A 13,485-nucleotide genomic window follows, 5' to 3' on the forward strand; every position below is an offset into this window, starting at 1 on the left:
AGAACGTGAAATACCAGCATCTTAGACTGTGCTCATCAGTAGCTTCCACATCAATGACTGTCAATTAGAAGGACGATACAAGACAATTTGTAAATAAACACAGTATTAAAGGTAAAATACATGGAAAACAGCTCAATTTCTATTATCCTCTTCAAGCACTTCCTGATTTATTATCCCATGAGTCCTTTTATCAAAAGGCTTATTTTTCTTGCTATTCCTGTATTCCATGTTTGTACATTGGAAACTGCTATGGTGTTTTGAGCATTAGTGAAGTTACTAAATTCAACAGCTGAAAGCTGAGCAATTTAGAGAATATTTACTCATTGTGTTTCTTTGGTTCTCTTTACATGGATTTAATCACCAAGCCTGACAAGACAAACATTTTTACTAAATACTCACTTTTCTTTTGCTTTTGAAGGATTGCAGCCATTATTTTGAAAACACAATTTTTGCTGAAAATCCAGAACTACATACAGGATAAAAACCAGGGCACTAATTTGAGAGGGGGCAGGGAAGAGAAAAGCACATCTGAGGAGGGTATGGCTGATGTGGCAGAAGAGCGTTATATTGGGGGGCATGGTGGCAGGTGGGTGGCACAGAAAGAGTATTTTTATATTAAAAGACAAAGAAAGAAATATTACATGTTGCCGTATAACTTGCAACTTTTCCATCCAAATTAAAAAGTTTAGTAATTTCTTAGAAGATTATTTGGCTAAGTTAAAAACTGAGCAGACCAGTTAATACAGTGAAAATCAACTCAAAACCTAAACAAAAATTTTAAAGCACGTCATTTATTAAAATACCATCTTAATTTTTATATAACAGTTAAAAAATTTAACTTTAGAAAGTTTAATAAGTGTAAAAAGCATCCCTTGATTTACTTTTTGGGCCAAATTTACTTTTTTGCCTAATTAAGCTGATTTCAGCTGGAATAACAGCTATTTAAGCAAGGTGAATTTTATCCAATGGACACAAACACAGGAAAGAATATGAAAAAGTGCTGGGTTTAGAACCTTGTGCATTTTGCAGATCTTTAGTTAGTACTAGCTGTGATTCAGAGCATCTCAAACTATAAACAGAACTATTTAACGTGAAAAGACACACTCTGTCCTACACCTTGAGATCTAAAATTTATTGGGAAAGGGAAGTGAAATTTTGGACCGGTCTTTAGAAAAATTTGCACTTAGTGTGCGCATGTATAGGGAGAGACAACAGAAAATACTTGCCAATGTTGCTGTAGGCTGTTTATTGAAGTTAAGTAAGTTTATCAAAATCAAACTCTGCATTGTTAAAGAGCAAGAGAAGTGATGAAGACATGTCTAAAAGTGGACCTGGTTGCTCACAGAGTTGGTACAGTCCCCATTCTTCTAGGCTCTCAAGTGCAAGCTGGATTAAGTGACATTGTTTGGTCCCACAGATGACCCTGATTTGAGCAAGACATTGCACCACAGCCTTCCTGAAGCCATTTCCATCCTGAGTTACTGTGTGTTCCTATGATCCTTGTTTAACCTTATTGCTTTTGGATTGATTGCATAGCCTATGTTGAGTTTAAAATGTATGGCAGCTGAATAGAATAGAATTAGAATTAGAATAGAATAGAATAGAATAGAATAGAATAGAGCAGTTGTGACCTACAGTGATCATCTGGTTTAACTGCCTGACCGCTTTAGGGCTGACCAAATTTAAAGCCCATTATGAAGGACTGTGGAATCCTCTGACTCTTCCCCCTCAGGGAAATCCCCAAAGCCTTGCCTTGGAAGACTGTATCAGAGTTTTCCCCATCTAGGCTGATACAGTGGACTTAACCCATGATGCTCTGCAGCACTGCTGCCAATCTACAGTAGATTGCCTCCCTCATTGCCCAGTTGACACTGCACTCCAATTATTCATCTCTCATTTCCGCTACAGGTTACTGCCCTTTGCCCTGCCCTTTGCCCACCCCTGTGCCCTCAGGTCATTGGTCACTGACCCCATTCTTAAGTTGTGCAGATCACATAGTTTTCTTTTTTGTCTGTGGTTCTTTTGGCATGGTGGATGTAACAAACCCTCGCTGGAATATATCATACAAAGACCCTTCCTGTTCCACTGCTGAGCTATCTGTGGCGTGTGTGTGCATGGACTTGAAATGGCTGTTCTTCTGGCCTTACTCTGAGCAGTTTCTGGAGACATTTCAAAGAAGGCTGCAGCATGTCTACCACCCTGCCACACTGCAACAAAGGACATTATTCAGATGCCTATTTTTGAGCACCAACAGGCCCAGGGTATTAACCACCTCTCTGGAAAGCCTGTGCCAGGGTTTTACCGTCCTCTCAGAAAGAAAATGCTTCTTAATGTCCAGTCAGACCCTCCCCTGATGCAGCTTTGAACCATCCCCACACACCCTGTTGCTGAATTGCAAGGAGAAGAGCTCAGCACATCCTTCCTCATTTCCCTTCCTCTGGTAGCTGAACACAGCAGTGATGTTGCCCCTCAGCCTCCTTCTCTCCAAACCCTACCACTCCTTGCAGGGTGGGCCCTCCAGCCCTTCTACCTGCTTGGTTGTCTTCTTCTGGATGTATTCAGGTGCCTTAGCATTGTTCTTAATTTTTGTGACCTAAAACAGCCCATAGCTTTAGTCCTCGTACTAAAACTTCCAGATAGTACTCGTAACTATCTGAGAAATGCATGTATTTTATTATTGGCTTTTTGCAAATATTAAAATGAATATTATATGTGTTGTGTTAGAAAGTAATGCTGTATTAATTATCTTAAGTAGTGTGTTAAATATAGTTTTAGGTTATAAAAAATGTTAAAATAGAAACGATGCTATGTAGGATACTTTTTTTAAAGAAAGGACTTGCAGCGAGATAGCAGCCACAGGACACCTGAATCTTTCAGAGAAAAAGTATTTATTGCCTTCTTATCAGAAGAAACGAACTTCTTCCTGCCTCGAAGGTGCTGTTAGGATTCGGAGGAAGAAGCTGACAATGACCAGACAGAATCCTGTGTTTGAATGGTATTTATGCATCATGTATGAAGTGTATGCATATGCAACAGGCTATTGTTTTTAAGGGTTAATCCTTTGTTAACAGGTGTCCATTTACGGGCTCGTGATGCCCAGAAAAAGGTACGCGTAACTCTTTGTTTTTATTGTCTCATATTGTCCTAATTGAATTTTTCCAAATTGTTATTACTCTAATTGTACTACTATTTTTATAACCATTTTATTACTATTAAACTTAAAAAATTTTAAAAACAAGTGATTGGCATTTTTCACAACTGATATCAAAGCTAGAAAAGACAGGAACCTCCAGGTTATTTTTTTATTCTATTCTGTTTCAAATCCAATGTCACTTCAGTCTTTTGAATTCTCTTGGTTGGATTTTCTAATTTATTTTCATTTCTGCTTTTCAGTATTTGTAACTCTATATGTTCTGTGTGAGTGCTCTTTAAAAATGTCTACAGACGTAGTTTAAATTCATAGAGTTCAAAATGCTTTCCAGAGTAGTCTTTTAAAATAATTTATGGAAGTTTTACATATAGTAATTTAAGTCTAAGTATATTCCCAGCCTTCACCCAAAAGAAAAATGAAAAAGCTGTTTAGAGTCTGAAAACAAATAAGACGGTAAGTCTGAATGGACTTATACTCAGATTTTAAAAGTCACAAATTTTTAGTACTTGTATTAGTAAACAAATAATAATTTTATTAAAGAAAGGAACATTTATTCCTTCTTCTGGAGAGATGAAATAGGAGATTGGGTAAGACAGGTGCATTCAGAGCAAACAAGCTTTGTTGGAAGCAAAGATACCGCCATTATATTAAAAGTATTCTGGATCTGTTGCAAAGTGTATGTCACCCAATTATCTTGTTTTCTTGTCAGTGACTTACCTCTTTGACTGAACAGGATGGAGATCTGTGAATTCTAATTTTTCAGAACTTGGGATTAGAAGTCTATTTCTATATAGTATATTCATCCATTGTGTGGTACTGTGACAATTTTTCAATAAAGTCTGGTTTTATTTTTTTTAAAGCAAGTCCACTTTAGAACTGGTTTTGTATCAATGCAGAATTTAAGCTTTCTTTGTAAAGTCTTTCCTACACTAGCTTCTAGCTTTTATGGTGGAGATATTCTCTGTACTTAGTACATTTTCCTCCTCCTAGGCCCACATTTGATGCCATTCACACACACATTCTTTTTTTATAGATAAAATATTTGCCCTATTTTTTTATTCAACATCTCTTTTTCACAGTAATACACTCTGGACTGCTTTGGTGTTAACCAGTTCCTGTATTTCAGAGCACAAGATGGTTGTTTTTAAGGCTAAGTGAGGGAATAAAAAAATTATCATTTAAAAATACTCAATGAAATTTGTCCTCACAAAAGCAAGTAAAATGAAAACCATTATTTAGAAAGAAAAATAAAACATGTCTTCTGCCATTATCCTTTGAACTGTTTTTGATGCTGTTGTTCCATATATGATCACTATTTTTGAACTATGATAATATGTATAATTATTTCTTGTATGCATACCTCCCTAGGCCTGTTTATATGGATTTCTCCAAAACAGAACTTTGGAAGCACATCTGCTTTCCCTTAACAGCCTCTGCGTGCTTGGATAATTACATAACTGAAATTTATGGCTTATAATGAAGAAACATAAAACAGGATTTAAATTAATTTTAGGATTTTTCACACGTATTTTTGTGGTTTGGTCTGTTTTGTAATGATGCTTCATTTTTGAAAAATGCTAAGCTAAATAATTACTTAAACTACATTGCAGGGTGATAATATTTTAGGAGTCACAGTCATATTTTGACCACTGATTTTATGTAAACATATTTTTTGACCTCTGCCAAATCTGGTTGGAATAGGATGTATAGTTTAAAAAAGTTTAATGTGAGAGAATGATATTGCATAAAAAAGGGAATTAAAAATAGGTTCAAACTTGTAGAGTCCACATTGTCTCCTATTGTCAGTCTCAACAGCAAGTAGAAGAGCACTCACAGTGGTCCTATATTTAATCTTATCATTCTGGAGAATGACAAAGCACTGCAGAATGTGTGACTGCTGCTTATCTTTTTGAGGAGTGATTTCAGTATAAAATGATACCATCATCTCTTTTATGCCACATCCTTACCACCAAGAGTAATTCTGGCTTATTTGTAAATTACTGGCATATATGTAGATTGTTTTCCACTGAGATGACTTTGTCAGCTAATCACTATACTTCACAGTGCTTTTAAAAGAAAATACAATAGAGAGAAGTTGCCAGTGACCTTGATTTTATTTGGAACCACATAAAAAAAGTTATGCCACAGCTTTGGTTGACTGGAATGATACATATACTTAAATTTTTAGGTTTTCTTTTTAAATGGTAAACAAGGGTACATTCAGTTGTATGCAAGACCAACATTGTAAATAACACAATTACCCTACGGAAAATGAAATGCTTGAAGTATATAGCTGTGAAACCCTTAATATTTTTGGTATTGAATCAGCATTGTTAGAAATCATCTGCTGAAGCCATTTCATATATGGTAAACACTGAAAAAAGACCCTGTGATGAAGTGAATGTAAATAGTAACTAGTCAATGTAACTAGTGCAGCTTGCACTGGCTCTGGAGACAAGTAAGAGCCCTACTTAAACATTTTACTCATAAGCTGTCTTCTGCAGCTTAAACATGAAAGGAATAACCTAACTTGTAGATATGAAGTCCATTCTTACTACTCAGCCACTTGAAATTAAAGAAGTGGTCTATATTTTCATACATTTGGGGTACTGATAACCCAGTAATTTTTCATGCCTCAGAAAAAAATTACAAAAATTGCTTAGATTGGATAATTATTCTAAGTAACACCATAACTCCGTGTTCCACCAATTTAGAAATGCTTCTTACATCTCATAAAATGTTTATTTTTTTCTTATTTTTGGGGGGTTTTTTTCCTGTTTTTTTTTTTTTATTATTTTTGTGGTTTTGGGTTGGTTGGTTGTTTTTTTGTTTGTTTGTTGTGGTTTTTTGGTTTGTTTGTTGTGGGTTTTTTTGAGAGTTGCTGTCAACCAGTAGCTTGGAAGGAGGGAGGTATGAAAATTCCCAGGCCATGACGAATCCTGAGTATTTTGCAACAGTACGCACTGAGTTCTGGTAGTCCACAGTCTCTCTCTGTGCTGAAAGGATGACAATAAATCATAGGAGGAATATTTACAATTTTCAGAATAAACCTAGCAGCAGACCAGCTGTAACATTTCTCATTCTACAAAACCAGCTTTTTAGTATCACCTTTTTCTAGAAACACATGGCAAGGAAAATAAAACTGTCTTTTTTAGTAAGCAAAAGAAGGTTTTGATAAAAGATAGTTTATAGATATAAAAGACAGTTTTATGTCTGGATGATATACAGGTATCTGTATACAAGCATGTGTACTAAACAATAAACAAGAAGGTAGATTTGAATGTTACAGGTCTGATGTAAACACAGGAAAAAGAAAAAGTAGTCAAAAGTGCTGACACATGAACTCACTCCATCATGCCTAATTATTGCAGCTATTATAATATAATATAATTAAAATGCAGAAAATATCTGCTTATCTCCAAACCAGGGAAAAGACATCTCTTTGGAAATGTAGTTACATTTAAAAAAAAGCCAAGATGCGTGTTCTGTTTCAGCACACAGAAGAAATTCACAGGGAGATTATAAACTCCTGAAAATAGAAGTTTATGATGACAACAGACAATGCTTTCATTACAGTGACAATAACAAAACCACTGTAATACATACCATCTTGTTTTTGTACGTGTTTACAGTAGATATTTGAAGACACACAAAAGGTTCACGTGCAGCTTTTCCATTAAAAGCTGTGACATTCATCAAACTGATAAGTATATTTAGAAAATGAGAAAAGATGCTTGATGTAAATACTGTGCACATTAGTTAACCATGTATAAAGATTTTTAAGTGCACTATGAATTGCAGATGCAAACATGAATGGCTTTTGACAGCTCCATAACTTGCTTGAATGCACACTAAAGAACTGTTTAAGAGGTTGTTTCCAGTTTTGTCTGATCATTTCTTCTCGGAAGGAGTTTCACCACAAAGTTCTGCATCTACTGAGGCCTCTTCAAGAGATGGTTTAATATTAGATACATTAACAGGACATCCAAGGGTAGCTGTACAGATAGAGAGAAAAGATGTATTAGATTTTATGCTTAATATCCATGCTAAAAAGCAGAAAGGCAAGAAAAATGCATGTTATCTAGCACAGAAACAAGTAAGCTAGACTATCTAATGAAATCAGAAATCCAAGTGAAATTTGGTCTCTAAACAGCACAAACATCCAAGGGCAGACAGTGTAGCAGGCCAACAGTTCAGACTGAACATACTAATGACTGAATGCATCATCATGTTATTGTCAGTTTTAGTCAGAACAGAGTCACAGAGCTCTACATTAGGTGTTCAGAAAACATCTTAGAAATTTAGCCATTTAAAGAAATAAATTTGTCTTACTTGGAGATAGCTGTCATACTTCAAAACCAAAGCTCATGAATTTCAGGCCATAGAAAATGAAACAATTCAGAGAATAAGAGAAAGTAACTACTAACAGTTTTACTGTTAAAGTTATTTGTGCAATGCTATTGAATTCTCACTGACCCACAACATGATTCTACTTATGTAGGGAATGTTAAGAAAAAGCTGTCCTATGAAATCATGTAATATATAAGGAAGAATTATACTGCTGGAAATAATCAAGTTAGTCATTCTGCCTTTGACAGAATTTACTTACATAAGGTTAGTTTCTCCACCACTAGCCTTTCAGGCAAAGTTTCAAGTGGAGTTGGTTGAATTTTTGCAGGGGTAAATGTATTTAAAGAAATTTTCCTTCCTGAAAGGGGCATCATGTAAGTTGAAGTAGCTGAAATGATGGGGGGAAAAAAAAATCATTAATAATAAAAGTATTCTGACCTAAACCAGATGTCAAAAAACTGTAGCCACAGGACTGTGTATCCATCCAGCAAAATAGATACCACATTTATACAACCAGCTGCTCAGCTACCAATTTTTGACTCAAGTGTCAAATCCTTACAATATGAAAGACAAATCTTAAAATCTCTTTTTTACAACAGAAAGCAACACAACAAGCTCATGCTGTTAAGGCAGAATTTCAGTAATAGGTGCCTTGCCAGAAGAAGGCAAAAAGCATTTGTGCTATTTCTCAGAGGTTAGGAAGATTGCACCTGAATAGGCTTTAAGTCCAATATGTCTATAAAAAGTGCACACAATGCATTAATCTCTAGAAAACCTCTAAATAGTACAGGAAAGCAGGAGAACTAAACATCTATGACTTTAATTGTATCAAGTCTATTTTCCAATCACTCCTTGGTAGAAAGGTGACAACCACATGCTAGGAGTATGACACATTTTGTTTTTCAATATTTCTTCATCTTGTATACTCTCAATTCTGAACTGATATTGAAGACGCACAAAATTCCTAACCAGTATAAAGAGACATTTTAGGTAGCTGAGAATTTTCATATACTTAAAAACCTCTCTGAGCTCTTTTTCAGATACATCAATTTTCTTAAAATTGCTTATATTCCTTCTCAAATATAGGAGGCATACCCTATCAAATAAGCTGCTGATTAAAATCTAAACTGCATAAAATAGTGGGGGAAAAATTGAAAAATCCTGTAGTAGAAAAAAGGGATAAGTCCAAACAGGTAGAATACTATTGTATCAGTACTTTGATAGGAAACAGTACAAGTTTCTTTCTTAATCAAAGCATAAGTCTTTAGACACTCCTTAGGAAGGATGATTTTCAATCACCTGACACATCCTATGATGTGGTAAATCTGACCTAACTTAAACCATTTCCAAAGACACAGCACTAGAATCACAATGGGAAATCATTTCCCCAGACATATGCATATGGATAGAATTCAGCTGTATTTCCTTTCAAAATAAGTAAACTTTAAACATGCAGCATGAACTGCTAAAAGCTAAGTAATTGTAAAGCACTCTACAGGTGAAACTCCAAGTAATACTGAAAAAACCAGGAAATAATGAAGTTTTAAGTGTAAATGCAACACTATTCTGCTGAGGTTACTGACAATGCAACATTACAGTATAAAGCTGGGAATACTGCATGCTCCCTGAAAAGCATTGCCTGTAATTCAGCTGAGTGTGGACAGTATAGAGAAGTCAATATAATAATAAAGGAAATAAACTATGATTTCATTAAATCCTTAATTTACTACCTCCACCAACAGAGACGCTACTTCAATGAATTACATATGTCCATACCTACAAAAGGTACTGCAAAATGTAAAATTATAGTTTATGTACATTTTCATTTTCTTCAAAAGCAGTATCCTTTTTTTTAACAAATTTACTTGCTAGCTGCAAACACTGCGGAGATTAACTAAACAACAGTTAAGAATTTAAAATTAACGTAATTACAAACTATAACCAGTACATGTCTCCTGTAGATTTTCCCTTGATGGAGCAGCAACAGAAGCAAGAAATTCATCCACCTGCTTCAGAGACAAGGAATTGTGTAGAGTTTCCAAAGGACAAATAGAAGGCACCATCGAATACAATTCAAAACCTAAAATAAAAAAATAATAAAAAAAGAGATTTCCAAACATAAGACAGAATTTAAGGTACTGCATTAATGAATGATAAAAAATGCTTAGTTTACATGACCACATGCAGGCATAAGCCTATTGAAATCTTGGAAATTAAATATTACAGGAGTTGGAACAAGATGAGCCAGTTTCCAGCTAAAGATACAATACATGGGATACAAGTCCCGTGTATACATGAAGTACCTGTGTACACATGAAGTACCTGTGTACACATAAATTATTCCAACATGAGAACTGTGCCCTACTCCCAAATCAGTTCATGAAAGATAATCTCCCTTTAAGACAAATTTAGCAGATCACAAAAAAAAAAAAAGTCAGGAAAAGGTAGTTATTTATCCTAATCATTCTAATACCTGGCACAAGACTAAATAGGTAATTTATTCATGCAAGGAAGGAAGGATAGCTATTTGTTAGCAGAAAAGAGCTAAAAATGCTGTATCTTCCACGAAATAAATTTGCAGAATTCATGTTCTATCATCTTCAGTATTCTGTGAAAATAAACTGTTGTCTTTAATATCAAAGGAAAACCACTGTTAGCATTTTTATATCTTGAGGTATACAAGATACACTTACTTTCTGAGACAGATATACACCTACCTTTATGCATTTAAAAACAGTATTGAAAGACCAGAAGTTTCATATATTGGAACAGGTAAGTAAAGCAACCCAAAAATCTAAAAATTTATTGGACTTTGCTTTTCTATGTTAGTCTTGATCATACACTAACCATGCATATCCATAGTACTAACTAACAGACTAAAAAGTGTTTAAACATCCTGGCTAAAAAAAAAATTTCAGTCCTCTAAAGTGATTCAAGTTTGGTAACTCAATAAACAGCGTTTCATCCAGTTGAATTTCAGAAGAGGAAAACATGTCCACTAGTGTTTTCAACATACAGCTGTAACATTACAACTTTGCAATTCAATACTGTAAATTTCTTCTAAGACAATTAAATGAAGAAGCAATAGTGAATGAAATAATGTTTAGAATTTCAGTTCAAGGTACATTTATTAGAGGTAACATTATGACTGGGAACTGTTCTTTCCCATAAAATAATAAGCAACAATGTTCCTGTGATATCCAGTGTTGTCCATTCACTCCCCATCTGTACTATGCATAAAGAAGAAAGATTTCAACCTCCATATGTCTGTATTTGTATTTAGACCCACCTTGGCCATATTCAAATTTTGGGGGCCATTGCTACAGATATTCAACCAACTGAGGTAGACTTATTTCAGCTTCACTTAAATGATAAACAAAATGTTGCATTTCATGAAACTGTGAGTTTTGTGTACAAAAGAAACCACCATACAATTAATTTCTATTCTCCTATAAAGTCATTAGCTAGCCTTCAGTGTAAGCACTAAGATGCTTACCATACATATTAATATCCTAAATAACTATATGCATGCATGTAAAGCGCAAACCCTTTCGTTGCCTTACAGTAAAATGTAAGATTTCTCTTATCCCTGACAGAAAAGTTCCTATCACTTGAATGAGAATTATTTTTTTCTAATTTTGCAATTAATGAAGTGGGACAATGTCAGGTTAACTTTTTAGTAACTATTATTGTTATAGTGCATGTTATAGAGAACTAAAGAGGAATTCCAAAATGCACTTTAAAAGAAAAAAGAGAAGAAATAAAATTTTCTTGCTTTAGGAATTTCCCCTCCAAATTTTTTTGTTGAGTTTTGACAATTCTGCTGTCAGCTAGTCATATCCCAGAATGTCATTGTAGTATCTTTATTTCTAAGGGATATGGCTTAAAACATAATCGGGAAATCTATGTGTCGTGTTTTATTTAATTGTTTTCTGATAAATACTATCTGATGGTATAAGAAATAAATTTTAAATTTTATGATGACAAAGCCCAACAGTATCCCTTTAAGAAGGCAATTTCCTGTACACTATCAGCCTTTGATTTTTGACTGCATTTATTCTTAAAACATCAAAAGGCAAGCCAATGAAAGGGTTAACGCAGCATCTCAAAAAGCCACCCCTTGCTGTCTTAAGATTCAAAAACTGTAGAGACATACCACTGGAGCCTAGAAATTCCACAGAGGAAATGGACCAGCACCTAAAGAGGTGTGGGTGTTCTGCAGAGGCCCAGAAAATAACGTATAGCACTTTCAGAAGATACTTGTTTCACCATGTTCCTTGAACTAAAGATGGGGTGGGGGGAGTGGGGGTAGTCTGAAATGAGTTAAGAGGGTGTGATAACAACATAAAAGTAAGAAAAAAACAGAGTGAAAGGGACAAGGATAATTAAAATGATAGTGCAAAGGACAGACGAAACAACATCAATAGGGCGTTATGTTAGTAGAGAACCCCTGGAAACTGCAATATACTTAGGGTTCATAGGAGCTCATACTGCATGCATTAATCTTGTCAAAGATGTGCAGCAAAACTGCTGCATTAAATGAATCAGAACAAGAAGTGTGATCAATAACAGCTATTTAGATCCTTTTTTTAAAAAGAATGGAATCACAAAAAGTGATTTAATGGAACAAAAGGTAATTCTATTATTAGCCACAGATTCTGAAATGCAGTTCTTACTCTCTGACCTTGTATGTTTTGGGAATATTGTTTGGTTTGAGTTGTAACATAAAAAATGGACTTCTGACTTTTCTATTTGAGATAAAACATTAGATTTGTAATTTTTGATCAAACACAGTCTTAAAAAGAAATTTAGCCTTACTACAGTTTTCCTTTATAAAGCACTGCAATGCAAAAAAGCCACTATAGATTTAAAATGAATGTAACAAAATACAACTCTGCTTCTATGCAAGGCTACACAAAAACTCAAGTTATTTTTTTTAAAACTTTTTTTCTAAGCAAATATATTTTGAATCTAACATGAAAATACTGATGATTTCCACTGCAATTTCAGTATCACTATCACTGAACTTAGCCAGCAGTCATGCACATTTTAAAACTGCAGTGAAGAAATCTGGAAAAGCTACATTCAGGTCCAGTTGGCCCTGAATATATCTGGGACCTATTCAGTCATGTAGAAAGGGAGGCGCAAAATATTTTGCTGAGGAAGAAAAAGACATACCTCTGTCCTGTGTGTTAAACGAGAAATTTTGCAAACTGAAGACAGTTAACTCTCACTCTTGAAGCTCAAGAGGTCAATGCTGCTCAAGAAGTCACAGCTATCTCGCTATGATTTTTAGTGCAATATTTAAGTAATTTGCACATCTGATGAACAGAGAAGTATGATAAGGTAAAATAAATTTTTGTCCCATAAAAAATATAGCAATTTAGCAGGAACAGAACCAAAGTTTCGGCTTTAGTTTTTGTAATTTAGCATCACTTCAAGAAGACAGTCATAAACTCCAGCTGTCAATTCAGTGACTTATTTTAGAATGGGCAGGCTCAGAGAATCAGCTCAGTAGGAGAAAGACAAAGAAGAAACAGCAGCTATCAAGAAGTGTATGTTTAATAAGATCAGATTTCACTGTTTGTATCTTGTACCATACAGTCTGATCACACAAGAACTTCAGGAGAATAATTTATTAGAGATCATGATTAACAGTAGTACCTAATTTTTTTTTGCAGATTTTTCTAAGTAATGAATTTTGATGTTGTATTTATACTAATGAATGGTAAAGAAAGAATTTAGGATATCTAATGATTACAAATATATTTGGAATTGTGCTTGAAGTTAGGAACAACAGACGGCTGGATGATACTGTACACCCCGTATTTGAAATAAAAATAAAAGGGATGAAGCAAGAAACCTTTTCTTTTTGATTTTGTTTTTAAAATAAAAGCAAAACGTACCATTGGTTGGGTGTCGAGCAAATGAGATAGAAAACCTTTTAACAGCAGAACCGCGTGTGGTGTCTGAGAAAGAGAAAA

General features: G+C 34.6%; 1 protein-coding gene across 16 annotated transcripts in view; it reads right to left on the minus strand.

Moving 5' to 3' along the window:
* Positions 1–5,917: 5,917 nt before the first annotated feature.
* Positions 5,918–13,485, minus strand: part of PPIP5K2 (diphosphoinositol pentakisphosphate kinase 2) — a 48,074-nt gene continuing 40,506 nt past the window's right edge. For 9 of the 16 annotated variants that reach the window (XM_054287998.1, XM_054287968.1, XM_054287975.1 and 6 more), the window contains 4 exons: positions 13,408–13,470; positions 9,450–9,581; positions 7,761–7,889; positions 5,918–7,146 (listed from right to left, as the gene is read on the minus strand). In XM_054287998.1, the coding sequence (XP_054143973.1) occupies positions 7,043–7,146; positions 7,761–7,889; positions 9,450–9,581; positions 13,408–13,470 (428 nt within the window). In that variant the 3' untranslated portion in view covers positions 5,918–7,042. The other 7 variants (XM_054288077.1, XM_054288059.1, XM_054288028.1 and 4 more) reach the window with 3 other exon arrangements.

Source organism: Melozone crissalis, unplaced genomic scaffold, assembly GCF_028551555.1.
Source record: "Melozone crissalis strain CALT ecotype California unplaced genomic scaffold, PUWL_Pcris_2 ptg000005l_1, whole genome shotgun sequence".
NCBI classification, from domain to species: Eukaryota; Metazoa; Chordata; class Aves; order Passeriformes; family Passerellidae; genus Melozone; species Melozone crissalis.